The 25,249-nt window shown below is 40.8% G+C and overlaps 1 protein-coding gene across 1 annotated transcript; it reads left to right on the top strand.

The window, feature by feature from the left end:
• The first annotated feature begins 6,735 nt into the window (after positions 1-6,735).
• On the top strand, positions 6,736-24,081 carry flot1 (flotillin 1). The gene is given in 13 exon segments (NM_001045641.1): positions 6,736-6,845; positions 9,420-9,465; positions 10,735-10,810; positions 10,883-10,973; positions 11,141-11,284; positions 11,896-12,015; positions 12,100-12,195; positions 12,318-12,470; positions 16,725-16,906; positions 17,433-17,478; positions 17,576-17,713; positions 21,680-21,844; positions 22,279-24,081. Coding segments are annotated over 12 exon segments (1,290 nt in total). The 5' UTR covers positions 6,736-6,845; the 3' UTR covers positions 22,312-24,081.
• The last annotated feature ends 1,168 nt before the right edge of the window (positions 24,082-25,249 follow it).

The raw sequence follows: 25,249 nt of genomic DNA, 5'->3' as shown, positions 1-25,249 counted from the left end.
AAGAAAAATTGAGGCGATGTAAGAAAAGTATAATATACTAGCATCTCTTGATGTTCTCCTCTAAAAACAACTTTTTGCATAGTAAAATAAAATCTAATCCTAAGCAACTTAATACAATAAGTACAAATTTTCACTGGTTTGAAGTTATTTGTAAGTGTAATTGCTGCATATATTTGTCTCTCTGTTTACATTCCTGTACTCCTAGCTCTGACGCAAGCCTGTTGATTGAAGCTGATTAAAAGACCTGAAGGAGAATTGATTCCTGCCACATTGTCTTATGAGTCTGACTCAGAGAATAAACACTGCTTTCAACGGCATTTGTATTTATAAATGAACAGTGTCAGACTGGGGCCCACCAGGGGACCTGATCCTAATTGCCCCTGAATATTTGTGTAAGCCCACTTGGCTACAGTGTGCTGTTGCCTGTGACATTCTCAGTGGAAAAGACTGGTGGTGCAGTAAAATAAAGATTATGAGGTGCAGTAGACAGTGGCTGTTGCAAATAGCAGTGCTGCACATAGTAGAGAGGAAAAAAATTACATCATGCCCTCTTTAGCATGTTAACCCCCCTATTTGACACTGACTCTCCCTATCCATAATAAGCACTGCAAACCCAGACATGCCAGTAAGATTGCTACAGAAATCAGATTTAAAGCAGTGCATTATCGCTATACATGCCAATCTCCCCACTTTTCTTTCTTAATTTCTTTGACATGCCAGTAAGATTGCTACAGAAATCAGATTTAAAGCAGTGCATTATCCCTATACATGCTAGACTCCCCACTTTTCTCTTACTTTTTTCTTAGTTTTTATTGAACCGTGTACCCTCTTTTCACTACCTAATGTTCCACAGTACAGTATTTTCTTTCAGTGCTACCTTTCAGGTTCTCCATTTTAATACTCCCCCTCATGCTTCTTTTTTTTCAATCATATTATTAATACATTTTTATTAGCTTCTAACCTTCTGGGCTCCCTCTTTTCTCTTTTATCCTATGCAGTGTAAAAATTTGCATACCAGTTAACCAGCAAATCCCCCCCCCCCCTATCCTTCTGCATAGAGAAGGGGAAAAAATAAAGAATCACAGCAGGCACAAATGGGCAGCACCGGATTTCTTCTGGGGGCGCTCCGAGGCCGCCCCCATTTGGCGGCCCCCATTCGAAAGCGCATGCTCATGCTCCAAAGTTAAAACTCCCATACGGAGCAGTGGGGAAAGGTCCCCATTGCTCCGTATGGGAGCAAAATTTGATAAATTGCCTGCAGCGGGGCGGCATGTCGCCCTTATGTTTGTGCCGCCCTTTGCCCGCCTTTGTGGCCTCGCCACAAATCCGGGCCTGCAAATGGGACAGCCCCGGCTCCTGCTTTTCTACTACTGTATGTTATAAAGACGAACCCAGACATTTAAAAAAGCAGCCATGCAGGGAAACTTTATGCAGATGCTGCCAGAACCGTCTGGAGCCCATCAGGACTGGGCTCCACCTGATTTTCTCTGGTGTCTTGGTGGGCCAGTCCAACCCTGTAAATGACTTTAAAATCCCTATAACTAAAACCACTGTAACTAATGTATATTGGAAAGTTGCTTAGAATTACATTTTCTTTCAAAATTAAACAAAATCAGCTTCTGGGTGGAGAACCCCTCAAGACTAATGTCTAATAAGGTTCTTTTCAGTCAGCACGTTTCAGTTGACTGAATGCCAGCGGCTTCCTTTGATATGTATAGAAAATGTATGTAAGTACAGTGCTCTTCAGCCCAAAAATCTTACCACAGCATTTTAGGGCTGAAAAGTGTTTGTGCCTTTACGCATAGGCGGAGGGTGACTTTTTTGTTTGGGGAGGCTATATATGGGCCACACATAAACTGACCTAAAGCTAGTGGATTCACTGCTGGCATAAAAAATGAACCTCCTAACTACCTCTTAGGGTTCCCACTGACTCCCAGGGATACTGTGCAAAAGTGCCGTCTGGAGTGCTTTTTTCACCCTAAAATGCTTAGGATGTAAAAGTATTCATACATGCACTTCTGTTCTCCATCCATTTGTGTTTGTGATCAGTTAGCTTAAATGTGTTTTAGTTAGTTTTATAGAGAGAAAGGCAGTGAGTACTGACATCCCATTATATACAAGAAAATACAGTCTATATTTACAAAACCAACACATTATATACAGTGAGATGCAGTGGGTACTGATGGCAGATATTCAGGCCCTGGCACTATAACACTGGTACTGATGCACAACATTGGTTTGTTTCCCAGCTATGCAGTCTCATGAGGGCGCCACTGTAACTAACTAGAAATTAACAAAACAATGACAAAAGTAAGAAAAAAAGTAAGTGCAAAAATTCAACAACAAATATATAAGAGCACAATTGGCTTTTTTTCAGGGAAAAAGAGTTGAAAATCCGCCTATGCCTTTAACCTATTTAAGTCAGTTGGAATCTCAGGAGACAACCACAGGAGCTATTCAGTTGGATAAAATATCCTGCCTGTGTGTAACATTGGCTTTACCTCTTCTTGTTTGTAAACCTCTGTACTTTAATTGATGATTTAGATAAGGCCATTTGATCAAATTAAACAGAATCCTGTGGCTTGAAGAAAGTATAACATTATGCATCTAGAAAAAGTAGCTATATCTTTGTAAAAAAAAAAAAAAAACGTTTTAGCACTAATCAACAAAATTTTTAGCAGCAGACCATGACTTACTAAGGTCTTTTCCATAAGGATGGAAAATCCTCTACAGGTAAAGAAATATCAAACATTTATTGAATAAATATTTCTTCCATGCATTTTATGCAGAGGCAAATTACATTCTCCTCACCACAACAATTTGGGTGGGGACCATTTTATTTTAGTCTTCCAACTCCTGTTTGGCATACAGATGAAAAGGAAAGAGAAGGCACTAAAGGCAGGAAGCCTTGTAAATCACTGTTTCCCCTCCACATGTACACACACACCAACCCTTTTACACATGAATATGTATGTATATTTGTATTTATGTAGTGCTATTTGTGCACAAAGCGCAGTACAGTAGAAAAATAGATTAAAGGATAACTATACCCCCAAACAATGTAGGTCTCTATAAAAATAAATTGCATAAACAAGCTCACATGTAAAACCCTTCTTCTAAATAAGCCATTTTCATAAAAATATACTTTTTTTGTAGTATGTGCTATTGGGTAATCCTAAATTGCCATTTTGAGAATTAAGGGCTGCCTCCTGGAATCAGAGGATTGACACACAAACAATCCAAGGGCACACATATATGTTAAGTGAGTGGTAACTTACAGTCACTAATATGAGGATATTAAGTTTTGTCCCTGAATATAAGTGCCAGAACAGAGTGAGATGTTATGTAAGAGTTACAAGAGGTAGCCTATGAGATTATTTCTAAAGAGAGAGGGAATATTTTATCCAGAGGAATTCAAGAATGCCATTCCAAATGTAAGGAGAAGCAAGACAGAAAGGTTTCAGGCAGGAAACAGAAGTGGTACTGGGTGGTGCAAGCAGATGGTGGTTCTTACAGGAATGGATGAGAAGGCCTGTAATGTATAGAGACACAAGGAAATAGATTTATTGGGGTGTAGAGCAGTGATCCCCAACCAAAGGCTTGTGAGTAACATGTTGCTCACTGCCCTCTCTGATGTTGCTCCCAGTGGCCCAGTGCCCATTTTTAAATTTCTGGCTTGGAGGCAAGTTTTGGAGGCACAGAGTTTTCCTCCAAGCTGAGCTTTCTGCAGGCTAACACTCCACATGAGGCTACCAAATATCCAATCACAGCCCTTAATTGGCACGTCCAAAGAAAGGTTTTAATACTAAAACCAACACTATTTACATCTAAGTGTGGCTCATGAAAAAAGTTGGGGATCCCTGATGTAGAGGAATAAAGAGCCTATATAGTTATGAATAAAATTTTAGCAGTAGAATTTAATACAGTCTGTAGTGGGGAGAGATGGGAGTTAGGTAGCTTTTTAGCCAGGGCCGGAACTAGGGGTAGGCAAAGAGGTACATGCCTAGGCCACAATAGAGGTGGGGATTCTTTGTTGCATACCTCAACTACCTACCCCTAGTTCAGCTCACCTACCTCCTGCCTACCTCTTGCGCGGCAATGTACTTATCATATCACCACTCCAGCTCATCACCCCCACCCCTGACCTCAATGTGGCGGAGGGTGATGGGGGTGGGCCCATGCCTAGGATGCCCCATAGAGTTTGCCCAGCTCTGCTTTTAGCTGTTGCTTGTGAACATATTACACAATAAGTACCAGCTAGGTGGCAACCCTAATTGCTGTGCAACTAAAAAAAGCCCAGTTTATAAATAAGCTCAGCTCACCTTAAACATGAGTTCTCAGGTATCTATCCGATAGGACAGGAACATTGCCTCCTATAGCCTAAGGGATTATATATTATTTTCATAGCTGTACTTGTAAGCGTGCTCATGGTGCTCTTCTGAGCATTTTTAATGTCATAATTTTAAAGATTTAATTTTCAATAGCTAATAATCATCTTTATCTTAGAGCTGCTGTGACTGTGGCCCCTCAAGAGTAAATTACATATGTGTCTCCAACACATGGGCATAGTTACTAAAGTGTGAATTTTCTCTTTGTCTAAAAGAAAGGTCTCCAAATGTTGACTTATGCCATTTAGTAAATGTGTTTCATAGATGAAAGCAAGTGTGTCAAAGTATTAAACATTACTGCTTTAAAGGAGAACAAAAGGCTAAGTCCCTTGGGGGTGCCAAAATGTTAGGCACCCCCAAGTGACTTAAATCTCTTACCTTGTACCCCGGGCTGGTGCCCATGTTAGGAGAAAACAACACCAGCCCGGGGTATCTGTAGCGAGCGTTTCCTCCTTCCTATTTGCTCACTAGCCAATTGTCCCGGACAAACGCATGCGCAGTAGAGTGAAAAGCCGACTTCTCTGTTAAAGTTCAGTTTTTTCACTCTACTGCGCATGCGTGCGTGATCGATCAGGAAGGAGGAAGCAATTGCAGCTACCCCGGGCTGGTGCTGTTCTCTCTGCACCAGCCCGGGGTAGAAGGTAAGCGATTAAAGTCACTTGGGGGTGCCTAACATTTTGGCACCCCCAAGTGACTTTGCCTCTGGGGGGCTGTTTGGGCCTTTGTGCATTTGAAATGGCAGAGCCTATTTTAAAACCCAGCCCAGTCCTGCGTAGGTGGTTCTTTATGGGACAGTGAGATTGTAGAAAGCCCTGCTGGGTGATGTTGCGATGGCAGATTCAATATATGCTTTTAAGAGTAGCTTCTTAAACAAACTTCAAATGTGTTCCCACCAGCAAAAATGTAAAACGCTGGTAGGAAAACATTCAGGGCTCTTGCGAGGCAACTTCCAAAAAATGAAACGCTGCTTATGTTTTGCTACCAGCAATGGGGGGAAGCATTGACAGAGATTAGTTGCCTGTGGTAGTGAAGATTTATTGCAGATGACTACTATATCTCCTTGTGTGCCAGTACCTTTAGGCTAATGTCAGACAAGGCATCTGGCATATATTTTAGGCAAAATCGCTTGCCGAAAATATCGCCTTCCACCTCCTACCTGTGCCTGCACTCAAATGAATGAGATACGCTCAGGTGCAGGCACATGTAGCCAATATCTGCATAGAAACACAAGTCTTTGCATTCTCTCGCGTTTTTATGTGTATTCCGGCCTGCACCCAAGCGTATCTCATTAATTTGGGTGCAGGCACAGGTAGGAGGCGGATGGTGATATTTTCAGCTTTCCGAAAATACACGCCAGGCGCTTTGTCTGACATTAGCCTTAGACCTACAGTTAGATAGTGCTATATATAGTAATGTTGTTAGGTATTGATATACTGTATATAGTTATACATGTTAGTGCATAGATAGGTGTGTACTGTATATGCATGTGTATATATGTGCACTGGGGTTTATTTAGAGGTGTTGAACTTCATGGACTTTTTTCAACCCTGCTTACTGTGCACCCAGAATTCGCTGCAGGACTTTGGAAGATTTCAGGAGAATACTGCTGGGGGACGGGAGACCGGGGGAGAGCCATCAAAGTCTGGTAACCCCAGAACAAATAGAGGGGGTTGACAGCGCTGCTGCTTAGCTATGTAAAGGTGACCATACAGGGGCCCATGAAAGTTGTTGACAGTCAGCAGTTTATTGGCTGTGTATGGGCCCTCAGATGTGGTCCTTGTCCTGCCTGTGTACTGTCACTCTGATCCAGCTGTTTGGCCTTCGGGCCAAATGATCAAATCAAACTAATATTGCCCACCTTTACTATGTGAATAAAGCCCCAAATGCCCCATACAAGCTAATGCACCATGTGGCGTTATAGCATAAATTAAATCTAGAGCAAAATTGCCCTGGTACGACCCCTTGTGCTTACAAGTATTGTGAAAATTTCAGCAAATATTACATGCTTATTTAATTTACATGATTTGTGTGGTCACATGAAATATATTGCGCCATGCACAGTGGTAAGACTGTTACTACAGATTTGCTGCATTATGGAGTGATATATTAATAAATGCGTTTTGTATATTTCTGTGTATGCAGCGTTCCGTGTTGGCTGTGTTCTGTAAGAGTTACACGTTAGAACAATTCCGCATCTCTCGGCCTTGAGCCTGCCAATGCGACAGGTGGCGCTAACTTGCTGAGGTGAGTGGGGGGATTGGCTCTATAGTTAGTGAAGAGAAGGGGAGTGCTGGGGGGGGGGGGACGGTAGACGAGGAGGAATAGGGTGGAGTCGAGAGGCGAGAAAGGAAAACACAAGCAAAAGGGAGGGTGGAAAAATTAGGAAATAAAGCTCAAATTGCGACATACTAATAAGGTTACGGAAAAGCCGAGAGGAGCTTACATCTAAGAGTCAAGGTGCGGTTTACTGAGTTAATATTTTGTCTGTTTCGGGTACAATACTTCTAATCGCTAATACCTAAATGTCTGTGCAACATCCGTGCATCGTGTATGTATGTATCCAGTTAATTGTGCTTCCTGGCGAGTCACGCATACAGTGTAGCTTTTACTGCTGCCGCTATGGGTGTGTGTAAGCTAAATATACATTTAGTAGCTAATTATGTTTCTTTATTTAGAGAGCTAATATAAGTTGTAAACATATGCCCTTTGCTAGGAGGAGACCTGCCTGTAGCCTCTGTATCTCCTGTTTGTTTCCCGTAATATGTTAATAATATCCATGCATTAAATAATACGTGCTGGGGAGCGTTACAGGGCATGGCACATTCAATAATCCATCGCATTAGTGGCAAATTGTGATTTTAAACATACCTGTTTTCTTTAAAATATTCATTATGTTTTACATCCATGGGCTATATCCACTTACATTTTATATTGTAGATGAGGTCAAAAATAAAATGTTCCTTTTGCTGTCTATAAGGCTTATTGTGCATTAACCAATTTACTGCTGTTGGTGCAGAACCTCCCTGTTAGCGGATTGCAGGCAAGTGATAGATTGCACAACTGCACTGCATATACTAACCATCACACAGATTATTTTGTGAAAGGAAATTGTGATATTTGCTGTCGCTTCATATGTGAACTGTATTTTTGGCTGATATTAATGTTTAAGAAAAAAAATGTCCCTTTGGGAATAGAAAGTACGTTTCTAATGTGTAAAAACCGTAAAAGGGCTATGCAGTAGCATTTGGTGTAGGCGTTGGTTGTTCTGAGGGAGCCGGTATAAAGCTGAAAATTGATATACAGTAGTTGCTTGAATTTTCTTATTACAATTGTTTTTACACCTGTGGGTTTTCCTTGCCTTCACTTGTTGATGGGAGTAGTTTAGTTTCTTGTACTGTTATCTCTAGATATGCACTAATTGCCGGGTTCGGTTTGAAATTCTGCCAGATCCAAGACTTTTTCTTGCAGGATTTTGGTTCAGCTGAATCTAAATGCCCGACAAACCAAATCTTCGCTTTTAAGGTAGTCATATACAGGCAGATTTCAGTGTGTGGAATGAAAGATTTTAGGACAATCCCAAGTCAACTGGATGAATGTAATTGTGAGAATTAGATTTTGTCAGATGGTTTGAGTAAATAAGGGGCAGTTGCTTTTGTATGTGGGTGATATGGATAACTTTTTACCTATGTATTACATCTTTCCTTATATTACATTTTGTTTTAAGATCAGAAACCATGTATTATATAAACTGTGCTGTAAAAGGGGATATCGGGAATTTTTAAAGGAGACATATCCTATAAAAATTATGAATGTACCAGTGAATTATACTCCTAGATATAGTAGGATTGTGCTTAAAAAAAGTTGTGTTTCTGACTGATTTATTGAGAAATTCCACAAAAACCCCACTAACCCCGCCCATCTGTTCCACTTCCTGCTGGCTGAATTCTCTGGATGAGCTGGGGAGCCGGCGGCCCTCCGTACCCTGCACTGTGGGATAGGAACCAATCCGCAGCTAGGCTGACCTGATAGGGAACTAAAGCCTGTCTTTGCTTGTGTGAGTGCAGGGCTGTGATTGGCTCTCCCCCTCCTACTGTGCTTCTGGCAGGGACCGTTAGGACACTCCCACTCTTCATTTCAAACTCGGACAGAGAAGTGATAGGATCTATAGGGTGCTCCAATAAAGGGGCCATTGTTACAGATAGGGTTAATGTTTAGCCCAAAGGGAAACCAGCACCGGATATTATTCATAATTGCCTACAAAATTACCTTTTTTTCCCATTTATCCAATATGTCTCCTTTAAAATACTTTTCACATCATTATAAGCTCCCCACAGGAAAGGGTTGGAAAATGTTGCTACAGTCTTCCACTGAATATTCTTTATCGCGGATGTTTTCCCTTTTTTCCAAAATATGGTGTTTCTGCCTGCACCCGGACTGAAGCAGTACTTCTGGGTGCAGGCACAATTTAAAGTTTTTTTAAGCGTAGGGTCAGATCCTCCTTGCTGCTCTGTGTGGCACTAGCCTTAAGGTGCCCATACATCTTCAGATCCGCTCGCTTGGGCCCTGGGGCCAAACGATCGAATTGTAATGACGGGTATAGGCAAAGTCAGTCCGGGGATCACACCAACGAGCCGATGTGGTCCCTGATCCGACTAGATTATTTAACCTGCCCGATGGTAGTGCCCATACATGGGCTGATTAGCTGCAGAATCGGTCTAAGGGACCGATATCGGCAGCTAGAATTGGCCCGTGTATGGGGACCTTTATGCCCAGTGCTGCAGATTTGGTGGAGGTCAACATCTTGATAACACACACACATACATACTGTACATAATGTACATGTATAATCAACAAATCACTTACCAGAGTGAAGGATGCCTTTTAACATCAAATGGGCTTGGGATGTCACATCATGAATTTTTTTTTTTTTTACCTTGAATGTTTCTTGTTTTCTGTGCATTCAGATAGTTATGCTCATATCTATAATCTGTCATTTTGCTTTCCATTTATATTTTGTTACTCTTTTCACAGATGGTGTTTTATACATGCGGCCCTAATGAAGCTATGGTGGTATCAGGTACAGTTTTTTTTTACGTGAGCGTTTTGTAATATAGGCTGTGGATGCCTGTAGAATAGAGGAGCCAGCACAGCTTACACAATTTTAGTCTTTGTGTTTAACACACCACTAAGTTTTGAAACGAGAATGACTAGCCCCTTGAACTAGTGGTTTCAGGATACTACAGTAGAGGGCAACAGAAACAAACTTCAGTTGGTTTGTGCTGGGTGTTTGCAGTACTAAAAATTAAAAATGTTTGCCTCTTAAGCTGGCCATACACGTGGCGATCTAACGATGTTGTGTGCAACCATCGGTCGCACAAAACATTGTCAGATCCGCCACACACAGTCAGGGCTGAAACAGCAGATAAGGAGGTAGAAACAATAGGATTTCTACCTCCTTCTGCCGATTCAGCCCTGACGGCAGATTTTGGCCAGGCGCCTTCTATGGCGCCCGATCAAAATTTTCTAACCTGGCCGATTGGCGAGTCGTCCGATATCAGCAGCTTCCTGCGATATCGGTCAACTCGCCGACATGCCATACACGCACCGAATATCGTACGATAGTATCTGTGCGTGTATGGCCAGCTTTAGGTTCATGCTTCATTTACAGTAATGTGTAGAAGACTAGTTTGGCTTCGCATTGTTGTTGCTCCCTTTTCTAAGCCCTTCACACCTTTAACACCATCCCAAATCCCTTTTGGTATACAAAGCAAGAAGCATTAGCTTTACATACTGAAACATTACAGTGTAAGGAGCAGCATTGGCAGTTTTTTCGCTCTGTGCAGAAAGGTGACCTCCTGTCCGTTATACTGGTTACATTGTGCAAAGTTTCTGTATGGTTTTCCTCTTTAAACATTGAGCATTAATTAGCAAAAGCTTCACTTAATAAGGGACGAAAAGCCTTTCAATATAATGACCTGGTTGATTCTTGCACTTTAACAGTACAGGTACTTTGCCATCTTGACTCCCACAAAAGCCTCTTCTGTCATCCTGGAGCTGCTTACCTCTCTGTATATAAGTGTAACATGCCACTCTTGATTCATGCATCATCTCTCAGGTCTGGCATTTTGGAAACTCATAATATGGTCCCTGGTGCCTATGTTAGTGACAGTCACATCTGTTCTGGCTAAAGAAACTCCCCCAAAATAAAAACCGTTATCAGATTTCCCTTATAGACTATAGCACATAGGTATAGAAATACAAGTCATTCCTTCTCTCACAAAAAACACATTTAGAATTCATACATAGAAAAGGTTTAGAAAGCCGTAAACATGTATCCCTTGTTTAGGTTTCTGCCGGAGTCCTCCTGTAATGATTGCTGGCGGCCGTGTATTTGTCCTTCCATGTGTTCAGCAGATACAGAGGTAAGATATCTTTTTCTCTGTATTTGTGTGTAAAGATGTCTACACAGGCAAACAATATCTTTAACTTTCTAGGATCTCCCTGAACACACTGACACTGAATGTTAAGAGTGAGAAGGTTTACACACGTCATGGAGTGCCAATATCTGTGACTGGTATTGCTCAAGTAAGCGACAAGTACTATTTAAAGTAAAACCTATTAATTAGACACTGCCAACAAAGCTTTGTTTCTAATCTAAATTTGCATACCTGTCTACATCTTTTTTTTTCCTTATGAGATTCTTACTACTCTGTTTAGTTTGCCCTATTAATTTGTTTTCGTGGCAACTGCAGGTAAAGATCCAGGGGCAAAATAAGGAAATGCTTGCAGCTGCATGCCAGATGTTTCTTGGTAAGACTGAGAATGAAGTGGCACAAATATCCCTCGAAACCTTGGAGGGACACCAGCGTGCCATCATGGCTCACATGACTGTTGAGGTAAGATTTTGGGATGCAGGCTTTCAAACTGTGTAACAGTCATTCATTTATAGTTCCAAGACAATTTAGAGAAGGAAATGTTTTCATATTCAGATTTCACCTCAGTTAACCTCTAGGTTAGACTTCTAAAAGGTCAGTTTAGGAACACACTGATTTTTGTAGTTTTAGAGTTGAAACGACAAATAAACTAATTTACACTAAAACCATCTATTCTTTAAAACTTCCAAATTCAAAAAAGCACAAAGAAATTAAAATGCAGAATGAAAAAAAAGAATTTTTCATGGTTTTTACATTGTTCCATAAATCTTTGTGGACTCGGTAACCACTGAACCACTGTGCTCTTGGGACACAAATGCAAACAAGCTAGTGTCAGCAAAGACCCTTACTAACTACTCCTAGATGTGTTTTGTACAACACTCAAGGGTCTCCTTAAAGATTTTCCTTCTCCAAGTGTCTCCTCCTAGATAAGTTGAGGCATCAGTGATGGCTCACTTTTAATGAGCAAGTGATTGCAATATAGAGTCACACTTGGATCCTCATCTTTTCTCAGCTGGAAAATATCTCTTTGTGATTTTATGAACATTGACATTTCTTTTATTATTTTATGTTAGGAAATCTACAAAGACAGACAGAAATTTTCAGAACAAGTTTTTAAAGTGGCTTCTTCTGACCTTGTGAATATGGGGATTAGTGTGGTTAGTTACACACTAAAAGATATACATGATGATCAGGTAAAATATTATTAAAAATATGGGTTTCTGGTGGGAGTGATGCTCAACACAAAGTAAACTGTGCTTGGCTTTTTATTCCATTAGGATTATCTGCACTCTCTGGGAAAGGCACGGACAGCTCAGGTGCAGAAGGATGCTAGAATTGGAGAGGCTGTGGCTAAGAAAGATGCTGGCATTAAGGTAAGGAACAAGTATAGTATCTTTGATATTTGAACCAGGGGCTGAAGAAATTTACTTGAGATGGTTGGGAGTGAGGGTGAATTGGTTAGTATCTAGTAGTAATAGGATATTGTGTTTTGCAGGAAGCCCAGGCAATGCAGGAGAAGGTTTCTGCCCAATATGTGAATGAAATAGAAATGGCAAAAGCTCAGAGAGACTTTGAGCTGAAGAAAGCAGCATATGATCTTGAGGTTAACACCAGGAAAGCAGAGAGTGACTTGGCTTATCAACTACAGGTAGGTGTCACACTTTTCATGGGGAAAAAAAAGGTTTGTGGGGAGGGTTGCTACTGTTTTTTTTTGTTTTTGTTTTTTTAAATGCGCATTATTAAGCTAACAAAATAAGGCTCTTGAGACTTCTTGGTTTGTTCATCTCCTTTCTTTATTGTAATGTTAACATTAATTAGATCTTTTTTTTTTTTTTTTTAATTAAAAAAAAAAAAAAAAAAAAAATTTATAGTTCTGTTGTCAGTCGTCAAATAGTGAAAAGAAAAAAAATGTAAATTTCTTTCCCATTCATTCCAGGGGGACACGAGCACTGGAGGGTTAACACTACTTTCTGGGAGGAAAGGACACTAAAATACCAAGATTTTAACAGCTCTCTCGGGTCGGTCAGGCTGTCCCCAGCAGGCTACACCCCCTTTAGGAGGCTGTCCTTACCCAGTTCGTTTAGTGTCCTTATGGGAGAACATAGCTCCCTTATTGGAGTTATTTTGTTTTATTCTTCCTTCTTTCCTTACAGGTAACAGATTTGTTTCAGACCACTAGCAACTGGATCCTCACTCGGGCCTGAGTTTCGGCTCAGTCCTCTCGGTTCCTGTGCAGTATGTTTATGGGAGGGGACACTGGCTCTGATACTACAGCATGCCTCTGTAGTCTTATGAGCATGGGGATGGGGGGATAGAGATGGAGTGCAGGGCTACACGGGGCAGGAGCCTCGGCTCAGATTCCCCTGTCATAGAGGCACAGGAAGGCTCCAGAGAGCGAGTTTCGCCTCCTCTGACACGTGCTAGGCAAGATTTTGGCTTAGCTTTTTTCCCAGCCCCCCTCTCCCCCGGTTATCCAGAAACCGCAAAACACAAGAAGTGGTCAGAGAAGGGGGAAATCACAGAGGGTTCCTTCGATGAGGTGTCCCATCAGGAGCCAGATCCTTTTCCCTCTTTTTCCGACATAGCCTGATTGAAACTGTTCTAACAACCCTCAACGTCTCAGCACCCGTTTCCTCTGACCTGTCCAAGGATCTTTTCAAGCAACTGAAGAAGACATCCAGCGCCATCCCCTCACACTATCAACTCTTCTCGGTTGCCAAGGATGAGTGGGCATTTCCAGAGCATGAGACCAATATCTCTCATCGTTTCTCGCTCCTTTATCCCTTCCCTAAGGAAAACATAGATCTTTGGTCTATTTCTCCCATCCCTGACTCTGTTTCAAGGACCCCATAGACAAAAGATAAAAAGGATTCTGCAAATCCATATTCTTTGCCTTCGGCTCTGCCTTGAGGCCCACTTTTGCCACAGCCTGGGTTAGCTGTACCTTGGAGGATCCTCACATCCGGACCTTCCTTCAGGGGGTGGCCCATATCGCCCCCCCCAATCCAGGCATTAACTGTAACAGGAAGAAGTTTAGACTGTTAATCCTATGATCCCAGGAGGCAGCCCTTAATTCTTAAAATGGCAATTTTCTATTTAGGTTTACCCAATAGCACATACTATTAAAAAAATATATATATTTTTATGAAAATAGTTTATTTATATGAAGCAGCGTTTTACATATGAGCTTATTTATGCAATATATTTTATAGAGATCTATAATTGGGGGTTTAGTAGTCCTTTAAGCTCTGTTTATTCTCTCTTATTGCCACTGGAATCCCAATTGACTGTTGGAGTCATGGAGCCCTTGCTCTCTGCTGATTGGGTATCAGAACTGGCAGCCCTTTCCTGCCATTCTCCCTTCCTGGTTTTCCTTCAAGACAAAGCTGTGCTCCGCCCACTGCCTTCCTTTTTACATAAGGCAGTATCAGCCTTCCACTTAAATGAAGATATTGTCGTAAATCATTTTGCCCACAGCCCAAGACTCTAAAGGAGACCATTCCATTCTCTTGATGTCAGGGCTAAAGTATGTCCACAGATCAAAAGCCTTTGGGAAGTCTAATGCTCTCCTCATCATCCCAGTGGGTCTGCCCAAAGGTCAGTGGGGTTCAAAAACTACCCTTGCCAAATGGATCAGGAGTTTATAGATCCTATCAGATTTCAGACAGACCCTCTTCATTCAGGATCACAGCTTACTCAACCAGATCCAGTTACTTGGGCAGTGAAAACCTTGGCTTCTGTGAAGCCGATTTGCAAGGCAGCCCACCTTTACTTGCTTTTACCAGGTTCACATGAATTCTTTGACAGAGGTGGTCTTCGATAGGAAGGTGCTGCAGGCCAGAATACAGGCTCAGGCTTTGACTCTGCTCCCCACCCTTCTCTTTGGGACTGCTTTAGGACGTCCCTCCAGGGCCTATGTCCCCCTGAAATCCCCCTGGGGGATTTTTGTCTAACCTGTAAAATCCTTTTCTCTCAATTACAAGGGGAGCACATGCACACCCTCCCATTCCTCAAGCCTGTTAGTAAAGAGCTCCCTCCTGGCAGATCCCCTGTGTAGAGTAGCACCGGTTTGGTCCTTTCCTATGGGAGTCCTATTCGGTATCACTCGCCTCGACTGGGTTTATTTTGAATCAGTCCAGCCATTAAGTTCTTTCAGTGTCTTTTCCTCCCAGAAGGTAGTGTTAACCCTCCAGTGCCTGTGTCCCCGTTGTTATGAAGAGAGAAAAGGATTTTACAGGTAAGACAGGGAAAGGTGATGTACCACGTTAGCCAGTCAAAATGTTTACAGGGTAACCCTTTTGAAATAAAAAATTAACAAAAGTGGTATAAAGGTGATACCTTTATTGGCTAACTAAGATAATCATAGCCAGCTTTCAGAACATTTTAGTTCCTTTTTCAAGCTGATTACCTTTATACCACTTTTGTTATTTTTTATTTCAAAAGGGTTACCCTGTAAACCAGTAAGACAAAAATCCCTCTTTCTCTTGGTGTTAGATACAAAAAGCTATCCTGTGTGTAAAGTTTTATACCTTTACATTATATAAGATTTGAAGACATTGTGGTAATAATAGGATGAGTGCACACTGGTATACGTAAAACATAGCGATTTGTTATTTATTAATTCAGCCCATGGGTTTTGAAAACAGTCTTTGGCCCTCCAGCTCACAGAATACTTCAGGTGGATCATTATTATAGCACACTCATAGCCACTTTTTTGGCCATCTAAGGACCAATGCAATTTTACAAAAATCACTTGACCATACTTCTATCTCCATGGGTGTATCACAATGGCAGACTAAATTTGCTACCTTAATTATATTTGTCATTCTAAAAGCTACTCAGGATGTGATGGCCTCTGTAAAATCAGCCACTTAAACAGAAATGATTCTAAAAAATTAATGAGGCTTCCTGTCCTCCCATCGAAACATTTAATGTTAACTCAGCTTGCTCTTAATGTGCAGTGACACAGGCACTGTTCCACTGCTTGTGGGATTACCAATTCATAAAAGCCATATGTATACGAATTAGTGTTTGGGCCTTGAATGCACTCCTAAACTATGTGCCACTGGCCCTGAGTGGGCAATATTTAACTTTCACCCAATGCCAGTCACCGCTAACCAAAGGCAGTAAGACACTTTTGTCAACTATATCTGTAGTTGCTAAGAAAACAATACTACAGTGCTGAACACATAATAACCTCACATCCACTTATCCATCTCCTTTGGAATAAGGGGGCATGATTACTGAGGTGGCCAGATTCATGTATATTTTTGTTTCCTACTTTTTGGCCTTCCTTTCACTTCTCCTTTAATTTAACTCTATATGATTATCAAATAAGTTGCCATGCACTAGTTTCATACTGCAGTGTTTGCATATACATTGTCTTGTTGTTCATTGTACTGAAAAAAAAGGAAAACTGCTCAGATTCTCTTTGGCACACAAGGCTAATGATAGACTTTTCTCTGCCTGAGTTCTCTACTTTCTGCATACATTAGAATTTTTGTGCTGTGATCCGCTAGTTGTGTGCCCTAAGGGCGAAGACACGCGGCATTTAGTCATTATGACTTTTAAAAAAAGTTGCAGTGACTAATCCACGCAGCGAAAAACCGCACATAGTAAGTTGCAGTGACTTTTATACAACACCGTTTGGAGGGATTAGTTGCTGCAACTAATCGCCCCCATTTGGCTTCGCCCTAGCAGGCTGACGCCATGCCTGTCGCCAAGAAGGAGTAGAAAGGAGAGCATTGCTTTTATCAGCCTGCATAGAAAAGCCTGTCATCAGTCCTGCATGCCATTAGCCTTAAGGCTGTCCCTCAGAGGACAGGTTTTTTTTTTTCTGCCTGTGCTCCTGCCAGAACTTCACATCACTGGTTTAGTAATATGACATTTTGCCATACATCAGGTAGCGAAGACTAAACAAAAGATTGAGGAACAGAAGGTCCAGGTACAAGTGGTGGAGAGGGCACAGCAGATTCAGCTTCAGGATCAGGAAATCAGCCGCAAGGAGAAGGAACTGGAAGCTAAAATAAAAAAACCTGCTGAGGCAGAGCGTTACCGCCTGGAAAAGTTGGCTGAGGCTGAGAGGTATTTTTTTTTTTAGAGATAAGGTGATAGAAAATATACATTGGAAATTACTTGGAAACTCTTTTCTTTTTAATTTATTTAGTAATTTACTTATGTTTTATGTTTAAATATAACCTTCTCCCTAGCAATCCTTCTTTCACTGTAAATCCTGTAGAATCCTGTAAATTAGGGGTCCCCAACCTTTCTTACTCATGAGCCACAGTCAAATGTAAAAACACTTGGAGAGCAACACAAGCATCATAAAAGTTTTTGGAGGTGCCAAATAAGGGCTAAGATTGGCTTAGATAGCCTCTATGTACAAATCAGCTTACAGGAGGCTTTATTAGGTAGTAAACCTCTTCTGCAACTAAAACTTGCCACCAAGTCAGGAATTAAAAAATAACTACATAGTTTGGGGGAACTGGGAGCAACATCCAAGGGGTTGGAGATCAACATGTCGCTCACAAGCCACTGGTTGGGGATCACTGCTGTAAATCCATGTCTTCATATCAATCTACCTTCTCTTTTCCCCTTCCCTTTTCTGCAGAATGAAACTCATTACTGAGGCTGAGGCAGAAGCTGAAGCAATCAGGGTAAGATTTAGTAACTGGCAATTTTGAAAGTGATTTTAAAGGCCTTTGAGAGAGTATTTTTTAATACACCTCACTTGTATCTTGTTTCTGTATCTAGGTGAAGGGGGAGGCCCTTGCTTATGCTGTTGAAGTCAAAGCTCGAGCTGATGCAGAGCAAATGGCAAAGAAAGCAGAAGCTTTCCAAGAATATCAGGATGCAGCCATAGTTGATATGTTGCTGGAAAAGCTGCCTGAGGTATTCCTTACTTTTCTGTTAAAGGACATGTCAACCCCAAAAATATTTTTTTGCCTAATAAAAGATAATTCTAAGCAACTTTTTAATGTGAATTTGTTGAATATTTTCAGTGCTTTAAAAGTTATTTGTAAATGTAATTGCTATTGAAAGCAGCATTTGCTGAACTCCTGGTTGTTACTTTTTAATGTTGCAAAGGTCAGTCTCCTCCAGCAAGACAAGTCTGTCAATCTACTGGCTTGTGTTACATTGTTTCAAGTGCCAGAGCCACCAGGGCAGAGAGTAGAAAACGACTGGCAAACACTAGTTCTAATAGCAATTATATATACAAATAAGTAAAAAACCATTGCAAATTTGTATTTTGCAGAGTTGATTAGAATTATGTTTTCTTTTATTAGGCAAAAATATTTTATTATATTTGGGTTGACCTGTCCTTTAAGGTTATTGTCCTTCCCCCTCATACTTCAGCTGAAGCTGCTGAATTTAGTTTAGCCTGAAACTATTTGTTATGCCACTGAGGAAAACATAACTAGTATAACTGCTTAGATTTTACTGTGAGAGTTTTCATATTATTTAACTTAAAGGAACAGTAACACCAAAAACTGAAAGTGTATCAAAGTAATTAAAATATAATGAACTGTTGCTCTGCACTGGTAAAAGTTGTTTGTTTACTTCTGAAACACTACTTAGGTTTATATAAACAAAGCTGCTGTGTAGCCATGGGGGCAGCCATTCAAACTGAAAAAGGGTTAAATGCCACAGTTTACAAATCATGGAATGGATAAGCTTTGTTAAAGGCATACTGTCATGACTTTTATGATATATAACATATAAAAAATTACACTGTTTACATAACAAATTCACCCTATGATTTAAAATTTTATTCTTGAACCAACAAATGTATTTTTTTGTAATACTGGTGTGTAGGCAGCAGCCATCTCAATGCATTGAGCTTTTAGAAAGAGCCAGTGCTACACATTAGAACTGCTTTCAGGTAATCTATTGTTTCTCTTACTCCCATGTAACTGGAGGAGTCCCAGACCAGACTTGAATTTTTTACTATTGAGTGCTATTCTGATATCTACTGGGAGCTGCTATCTTGCTCCTTCCCATTGTTCTGCTGATTGGCTGCTTGGAGGTGGGCGATATCACTCCAACTTGCAGCTCAGCAATAAAGTGTGACTGAAGTTTATCAGAGCACAAGTCACATGGCTGTAGCACCCTGGGAAATGAAAAATATGGCTAGCTTCATGTGAAATTACAAAATTAAATATAAAAAAAATCTGTTTGTGTTTTTGAAAAACAGATTTCAATGCAGGATGTGTTTTGACATGACAGTATTCCTTTCATGTTCTGTATAGTACAATGATATTAACCGGTACCCTTTCTACATGGCTACAGAGCAGCTTATTTACATAAGATCAAAAGGCAAAAAGGAATCAATCCGCTCCAGGCAGCATTTGAAAACTGCAGTGAATTTAATGGCAGTGTCAGCACAGTACATGTTTCGGGCAGAGCCCTTTCTCACACTTGTTTTGCCTTTTGATCTTATGATACACTGTTGGGGTGGCTCAATGACACATGGAATCCACAGTCGTATACTTTTGATTATTTGTGCTGAATCATAACCCAAAAATTTTCAGCTTATTTACATAAACTATATTAGTGTTTCTAAAGCTAACACACAACTTTTACAAGTCCAGGAGAGCAGTACATTATATTTTAATTCATTTAAAAAATGTACGCTTTTTGGTTTTACTGTTCCTTTAAAGGCGAGTTAGTCACCTACAATAGATCTCTGCTACCATAGGCGACTAACTGCTCCAAAATGCCTTTCTGCCAGCAATAATAGGAGTTCGCAAAGTTTCCTCCTGCAAGGATATTCCAGCTAAGATATAATTAATCCTTATTGGATACCTGGACTACATCTTCCCTTCAAGTGAACATTATTCAGGTCTCAGCACCGACACATACCCTGCTTGAGCATGCGCAGTTTAAGCTGATTTCCTGCTGCTTCCAACTGCGCAAGCAGGGTTCGTATTGGTCGAGAGACCCGAAGTATGTTCGCTTGAAGGGAACGTATCGCCCAGGTACGCTGCTGTGCTGCTCTTCTCTTTTAGGTTGGGGTTTGCGATAGGGACGGTTTTTTAAAGGGGTTGTCCACCTTTGAGTTAACTTTTAATATGATGCAGAGAGTAATATTCTGAGACAATTTGCAATTGGTCTTCATTTTTTATTATTCCAGTTTTTGTTTGGCAGCTCTCCAACTTGGAGTTTGAGTTTCAGCAGCTATTTAGTTGCTTGCACCCAAATTACCTTAGCAACCAGACCAGTGCCGGATTTCAATATAGGGCGCCCATAGGCCGGCCCCCTTCTCCGCTCCTCCCCCTCGAACACACATGGACATTTATTTTGCTCACATACAGAGCATTGGGGATGGGATGCACTGAAGTTTTCTGCATGTCCCCTTCTCTGTGCTCTGTATGGGAGAAAAATTTACATTTAACTTAAAAGGGGGCCCGGCCGTGATAGAGTTTTCATAGCTCAGGCCCCCTTTAATCAAGTCTGGGCCCTGTCATTGCTAGCAGGGAGCTGGAGAAAGCAGGAGGATGCTGGTGGGAGCTGGAGGATGCTTGGGAGCGAGCTGGAGGATGCTTGGGGGGGGGGGCCCTGAGGGAAGCAGGAGGATGCTGGAGGCGAGCTGGAGGATGCTTGGGAGGCCGTGGAGAATGCAGAAGGATGCTGGGGGGAGCTGGAGGATGCTTGGGAGACCCTGGAGGAAGCAGGAGGATGCTTGGGGGGGCTGGAGGATGCTTGGGGGGGAGCCGGAGGATGCTTGGGGGGGAGCCGGAGGATACTGGAGGACGCTGGGGGGGAGCGTGAGGAAGCGGTGGGGAGTGGGCCATAGTATGAGTAACTTGTGGGAGGACCACCAATGTTTTAGGGAGCCCTGGGCTGGCTAGCAATGTTTTAGGGGTACCTGCCCTGGCACCAATGCAAGACGTAACTCCTGGCCACCATTGTGTTTTAGGGGGGCCCTGGCTACCAATGTCTGTGTGTCCTTTGTATTGATGGGAGGGGTCACTGGGGGAAGGGCCATTGGGGGTGTGGGAGGAGGGGCCCTGTGATTTCTGATGGCAGCCCTGGGGGGGGGTGTAGTTCTCTTTTAAGGAGCATACTCTTACAGCTTCACCACTGCCCAAGCTGTAAGCTGTGTTACTCTTTAGGCTGAGATTAGTTGCCTGCGATAGATCCCTCCTACCATGCCTTGCCAGTGGAAAGGCCTACACATATCTTTTGGTTTTCTGAAGTCACACGAAGTTGCCTGCAGGCGGAAACTTTGCGAAACATTGGAAAACTGAAACAATGTATAGACCTTTCCACGAGCAATTCCCTTTGTTGCCAGTGGAAAGGCATTTAGGAGAGATTAGATGCCCGTGGTAGCAGAGATCTTTAAATAGGCCTGTGCTATAGCTTTGCATTGTATCACTATAGCAATGGTTTTTTCTCACAGTGCAGCATTTCCCCCAGAACTAAAGCATCATTGTGGTCACAAGCGGCAGTGCATTTCGTCGCAAAACACACACACACACAATTGAGTGGAAGGCCAGCTGGCATGTTTGGAGTGTGTGAATGTCGTCTGTGCCTGGTTCTTTAGGCACAAGTGTGCTGTGTCTACTGAGCCAGCGTGAAAGCAACCCTGGGCAGAGTGCAACTATAGGGAAGTGCAAGGAGCTAATTTTGACACAAATGCCTTTAATGAAAGTGGTGGTACGTGCAACTGCCTGCTGGGACATTGTGCAGACTGCAACTGCGCTTTTGTAAATGGGCCCTATAGTTAGATATCTAAAGAAATGCATCAGTTCTCCACAATTTATAGCTATTTTCCCTTGAAAAATAGCAAGACCAATTGTCTTGTGTACCATTTCTTATACTCTTTATGTCCTGACCTTCTAAATTATGTTTCAGGTTGCTGAGGCAATAAGCAAGCCAATGACAGAGGTGAAGAAAATTAAGATGATCTCCAGTGGTGGAAGTGAGGTTGGCGCATCCAAGATTACTGGTGAAGTGCTGGACATTCTCAATCGCCTTCCTGACACAGTGGAGAAACTGACTGGCATTAATATCAATCAGGTATGTCATTGGCCATTTTATTCTTGCGGAGATCTTTCATTAAATTCATGTGCATGCATGTTTGGCTGAAAATTATAGTTTAGCGTTGTGGATGTTTAAAGTAGATCTCATACCTTCAAGCACAAGACATTAATATTATGTAAACTGGATTGTTGAGTAGTATGGATTGCATGCATACGTTCTGATTTTGTGAAACATAGATGTTTCTTTTTAGTAAGAATCATGCCAGCTTGTGCTAGAGCACAGCCTCTAAACAAATGGCAGTAAATTGAAGTAAACTTTACAGTGGTTTGTCGTTTAGTAGATGAAATACATCTGTACTATATACTGTCATATAGTATAAAATTGAATAACAAATTATAATTGTAGTCAATTTTTCAACTTAGCTCATGCAAACTATACTAACGAAAAAAAAATGTTTTCTTGTTTTTTAGGCTGGGCATAAAAAACCAGGCCGTATGTCATAGTATTTGAATCTGAAAATGCTACAGTTCCTCTGTGCCTCCTGTTTTGCCTTTGTCCATTTTTTGTTTACCAAATCTTGGCAGTTTTATTTCTAGAATGTCCTGTTTTTATTTCTGAAGTAGATTCCATAAAAATACAATGTAATTATTTGTTTTATACATTCATATGTAAATTTTAAATGTCTGTTCTTGTACTTTGCTTAAGTTGGGTCAGTTTGCCTCAGAAGTCTTGAACCAAAATATCTCCCTAAACCCTATTTATACTGCATGTCTGCAAAAAGCATAATCCTTTTGACTTTATGAAAACTTCACTATGCCTGTATTGCTTTTCACTGAACACTATATTGTATATCCTATGGATCAGGCTCTATACCTGATATGAAAGAAAGTAATGATATATAGGTATAAATACAATACTGTGTATTTAGAGAAATGATGTGCTGCCTTAAACAAATGCTATGTAGCTAACAACACCTAGAGGGTTAACTGGTGCCCTGCAACCTGGATATTTTCTAGATATTTGCCTGCTCAAGACCTCCATTGAAAACTGAATCACATGATTATTTTATTATAAAATGACCCTTGTACATGTAGTATAGTAACAGCCCACTATATGTAAACAGTTGGACAAGTCTTACAATAGAATACCAAAATGAAATATAAAGGCGTATCTTGTTTGACAGCTTAAAGACCGCTGGTTTTCTGGGGTGCGTAGCAACTGCAGTGATGTTTAACCTGCTGCCTTAATATTGCTACATCATGTGTTGCCAGTAAACATGCAGTAAGGCAGAGATGAAAAAGTAGTCCTAAGACAGAAAATTCTGCCACAGCATCTACAGTCAGGTGGGCCCAGACAGAGACATAGGATTTGCCTTCTACATTAAACATAAGGATGAAGTAGGTTAAAACCAGTGTATTATTATTAACGGATCTTTTGACTATTTGTAATGCATGTGACAATATTTACAAATATTCAGTGCTATTTGGATAATACCACATACATATAATGATATGACATATTCATATCATTGCCTACTCCTTTTTTTTCTCCTTCATCAAGCTTAACATGGCTATTCAGATTTGCCAGTCATTAAATTGTTTCATTTTAGTTTTAAGTGATTAATGTAATAACAGGCCTGAAATTTGCACCGGGTCTAGTAACCCATACCAACAGAATTGCCCTTTCACATAAAGACTACATTAGTTTAATGATGCCTGTTGTTCTGGTGCAGTGGGTTAGAACTGGAGCAGACATTTCACCCCACACCATCTATGGGGAAGATTTATCAAATATCAACCTTTTCATGTTTTTTTTCAGCAGCTGAAACACTTTAGTTTTTGGGCATTAACTATATTTCTAAAGCTAAAACACTTGGCTTTTCTCACTAATTGCTTAAAATGAAGAATCAGACTTTTTTTTTATTTTGCCTGGATACACAGATCTGTGAATTTTGAACAAAGTAATGTTGCTAAAAAGAAGTGAGAATTGCTCCAGGGTTTTGTTTTGTTTTTTAATTAAACTCAAACTGCAGGAAAAATGCAGGATTTTTTACTAGTCAAAATCCAGTGGGGGTGGGGGGGAAGAGCTCTTAATGTTTGATAAATCTGCCCTTAAATGTTTTATTGTGTGCAAAATCTACATTATTACCTTTACATTTTGTGTTGTCACTGTGAATCTTGTTCCTGTAGCTCAGTAAGATTGTTACATTATAACACAATATATCTTTATGAATAAGAACTTCTATTTCAATAAAAACTGTTATGGTGTGCCTATACTGTGTGGATTTGTAATTTTGTTTGAGTTTTTATTAAATGTAATAGAGCTGGCCATACTCTAAGGTTTTTTTTCCCTCCCACTATGCCCACCTAAGATTACAACAACACAAATAGGAGCCGCCAGAGTGAGGACTGCTTCTATGAGCCAATGCAGTCCTCAATCCAATAGAAAAATCAAACCTGCCCAATCGACATTCGAGTTTCAGACAGATATGAGTCAGAGAGACCCATAAATGGGCAGATAAGAGGCCAACTTGGTCTAAAGGGTCCAAATCTGCAGCCTAAACCTGCCCTTGTGTGGCCATCTTCATTCTTTTCTGACAATGCATAGGGGGGTTACCTACTGCCGGTTGCTTACAGAAATTAAAATATAAATATATATAGCTCTTAGTACAAGTTGATCAGGGACTGGTCTGAGAGAGGCTTTAGATGGGGTTTTTTGCCTTCCTCTGGATCAACTAGAAGTTAGGCAGGTTATATATAGCCATTATGGTTGAACGTGATGGACGTATGTTTTTGTTTTTTTTAACCTAACTTACTATGTATAAATGGAGTTATCAACATATATACATATTTATACGTTTAAGTTACATAAGTTAATAATAACTGTAACAGTGGTGGAAAGTGGTTTGTTTACCACTAATAAAGTAACAAAACCATTGTGTATGCACCCCACATTGGATAACTGTGGGGCTTACCCAACTCTGTATGCCCCTACTTGTAATTTGAGGTTGACATGCCTGTAATGTTAGAGTTTAAAAACTAAATTAATCTACCGGAGTTGATTAACTGGAAGTAAAACTGTGTAGGTTATCCTTTACTTAAATAAAACTTACTTGGAAACATGACACTGAATATTTACAAGGATTAATGGATGGGATAGTAGTAATAAAGGGTAGTATATAAAACCTAAGCAAAAGGATAACAAAATGTGACAAATAACTGTTTTGTTCTGCCCATTCAGCCAAGGAATGCAATTCATATATGTTTTAGGTATTATGTTTTTGCATTGGGCCCCATTCAACATGTTGGCAAGTTCCTTTGCCTAGGTGACCAAGGGTCTACTAATTTGAGTGCCCTGCTAACACCCTGCCATCCTATGATTTCTTTAACATGAAGGGGCTAACACACAGGCTTACTGCAAGAACTGTCCTGCTAAGAAAAT

Source organism: Xenopus tropicalis, chromosome 8 (assembly GCF_000004195.4).
Source record: "Xenopus tropicalis strain Nigerian chromosome 8, UCB_Xtro_10.0, whole genome shotgun sequence".
NCBI lineage: Eukaryota > Metazoa > Chordata > Amphibia > Anura > Pipidae > Xenopus > Xenopus tropicalis.
The sequence above is the reverse complement of the archived record's forward strand: the minus strand, read 5'-3'. Positions and strand labels throughout refer to the sequence as shown.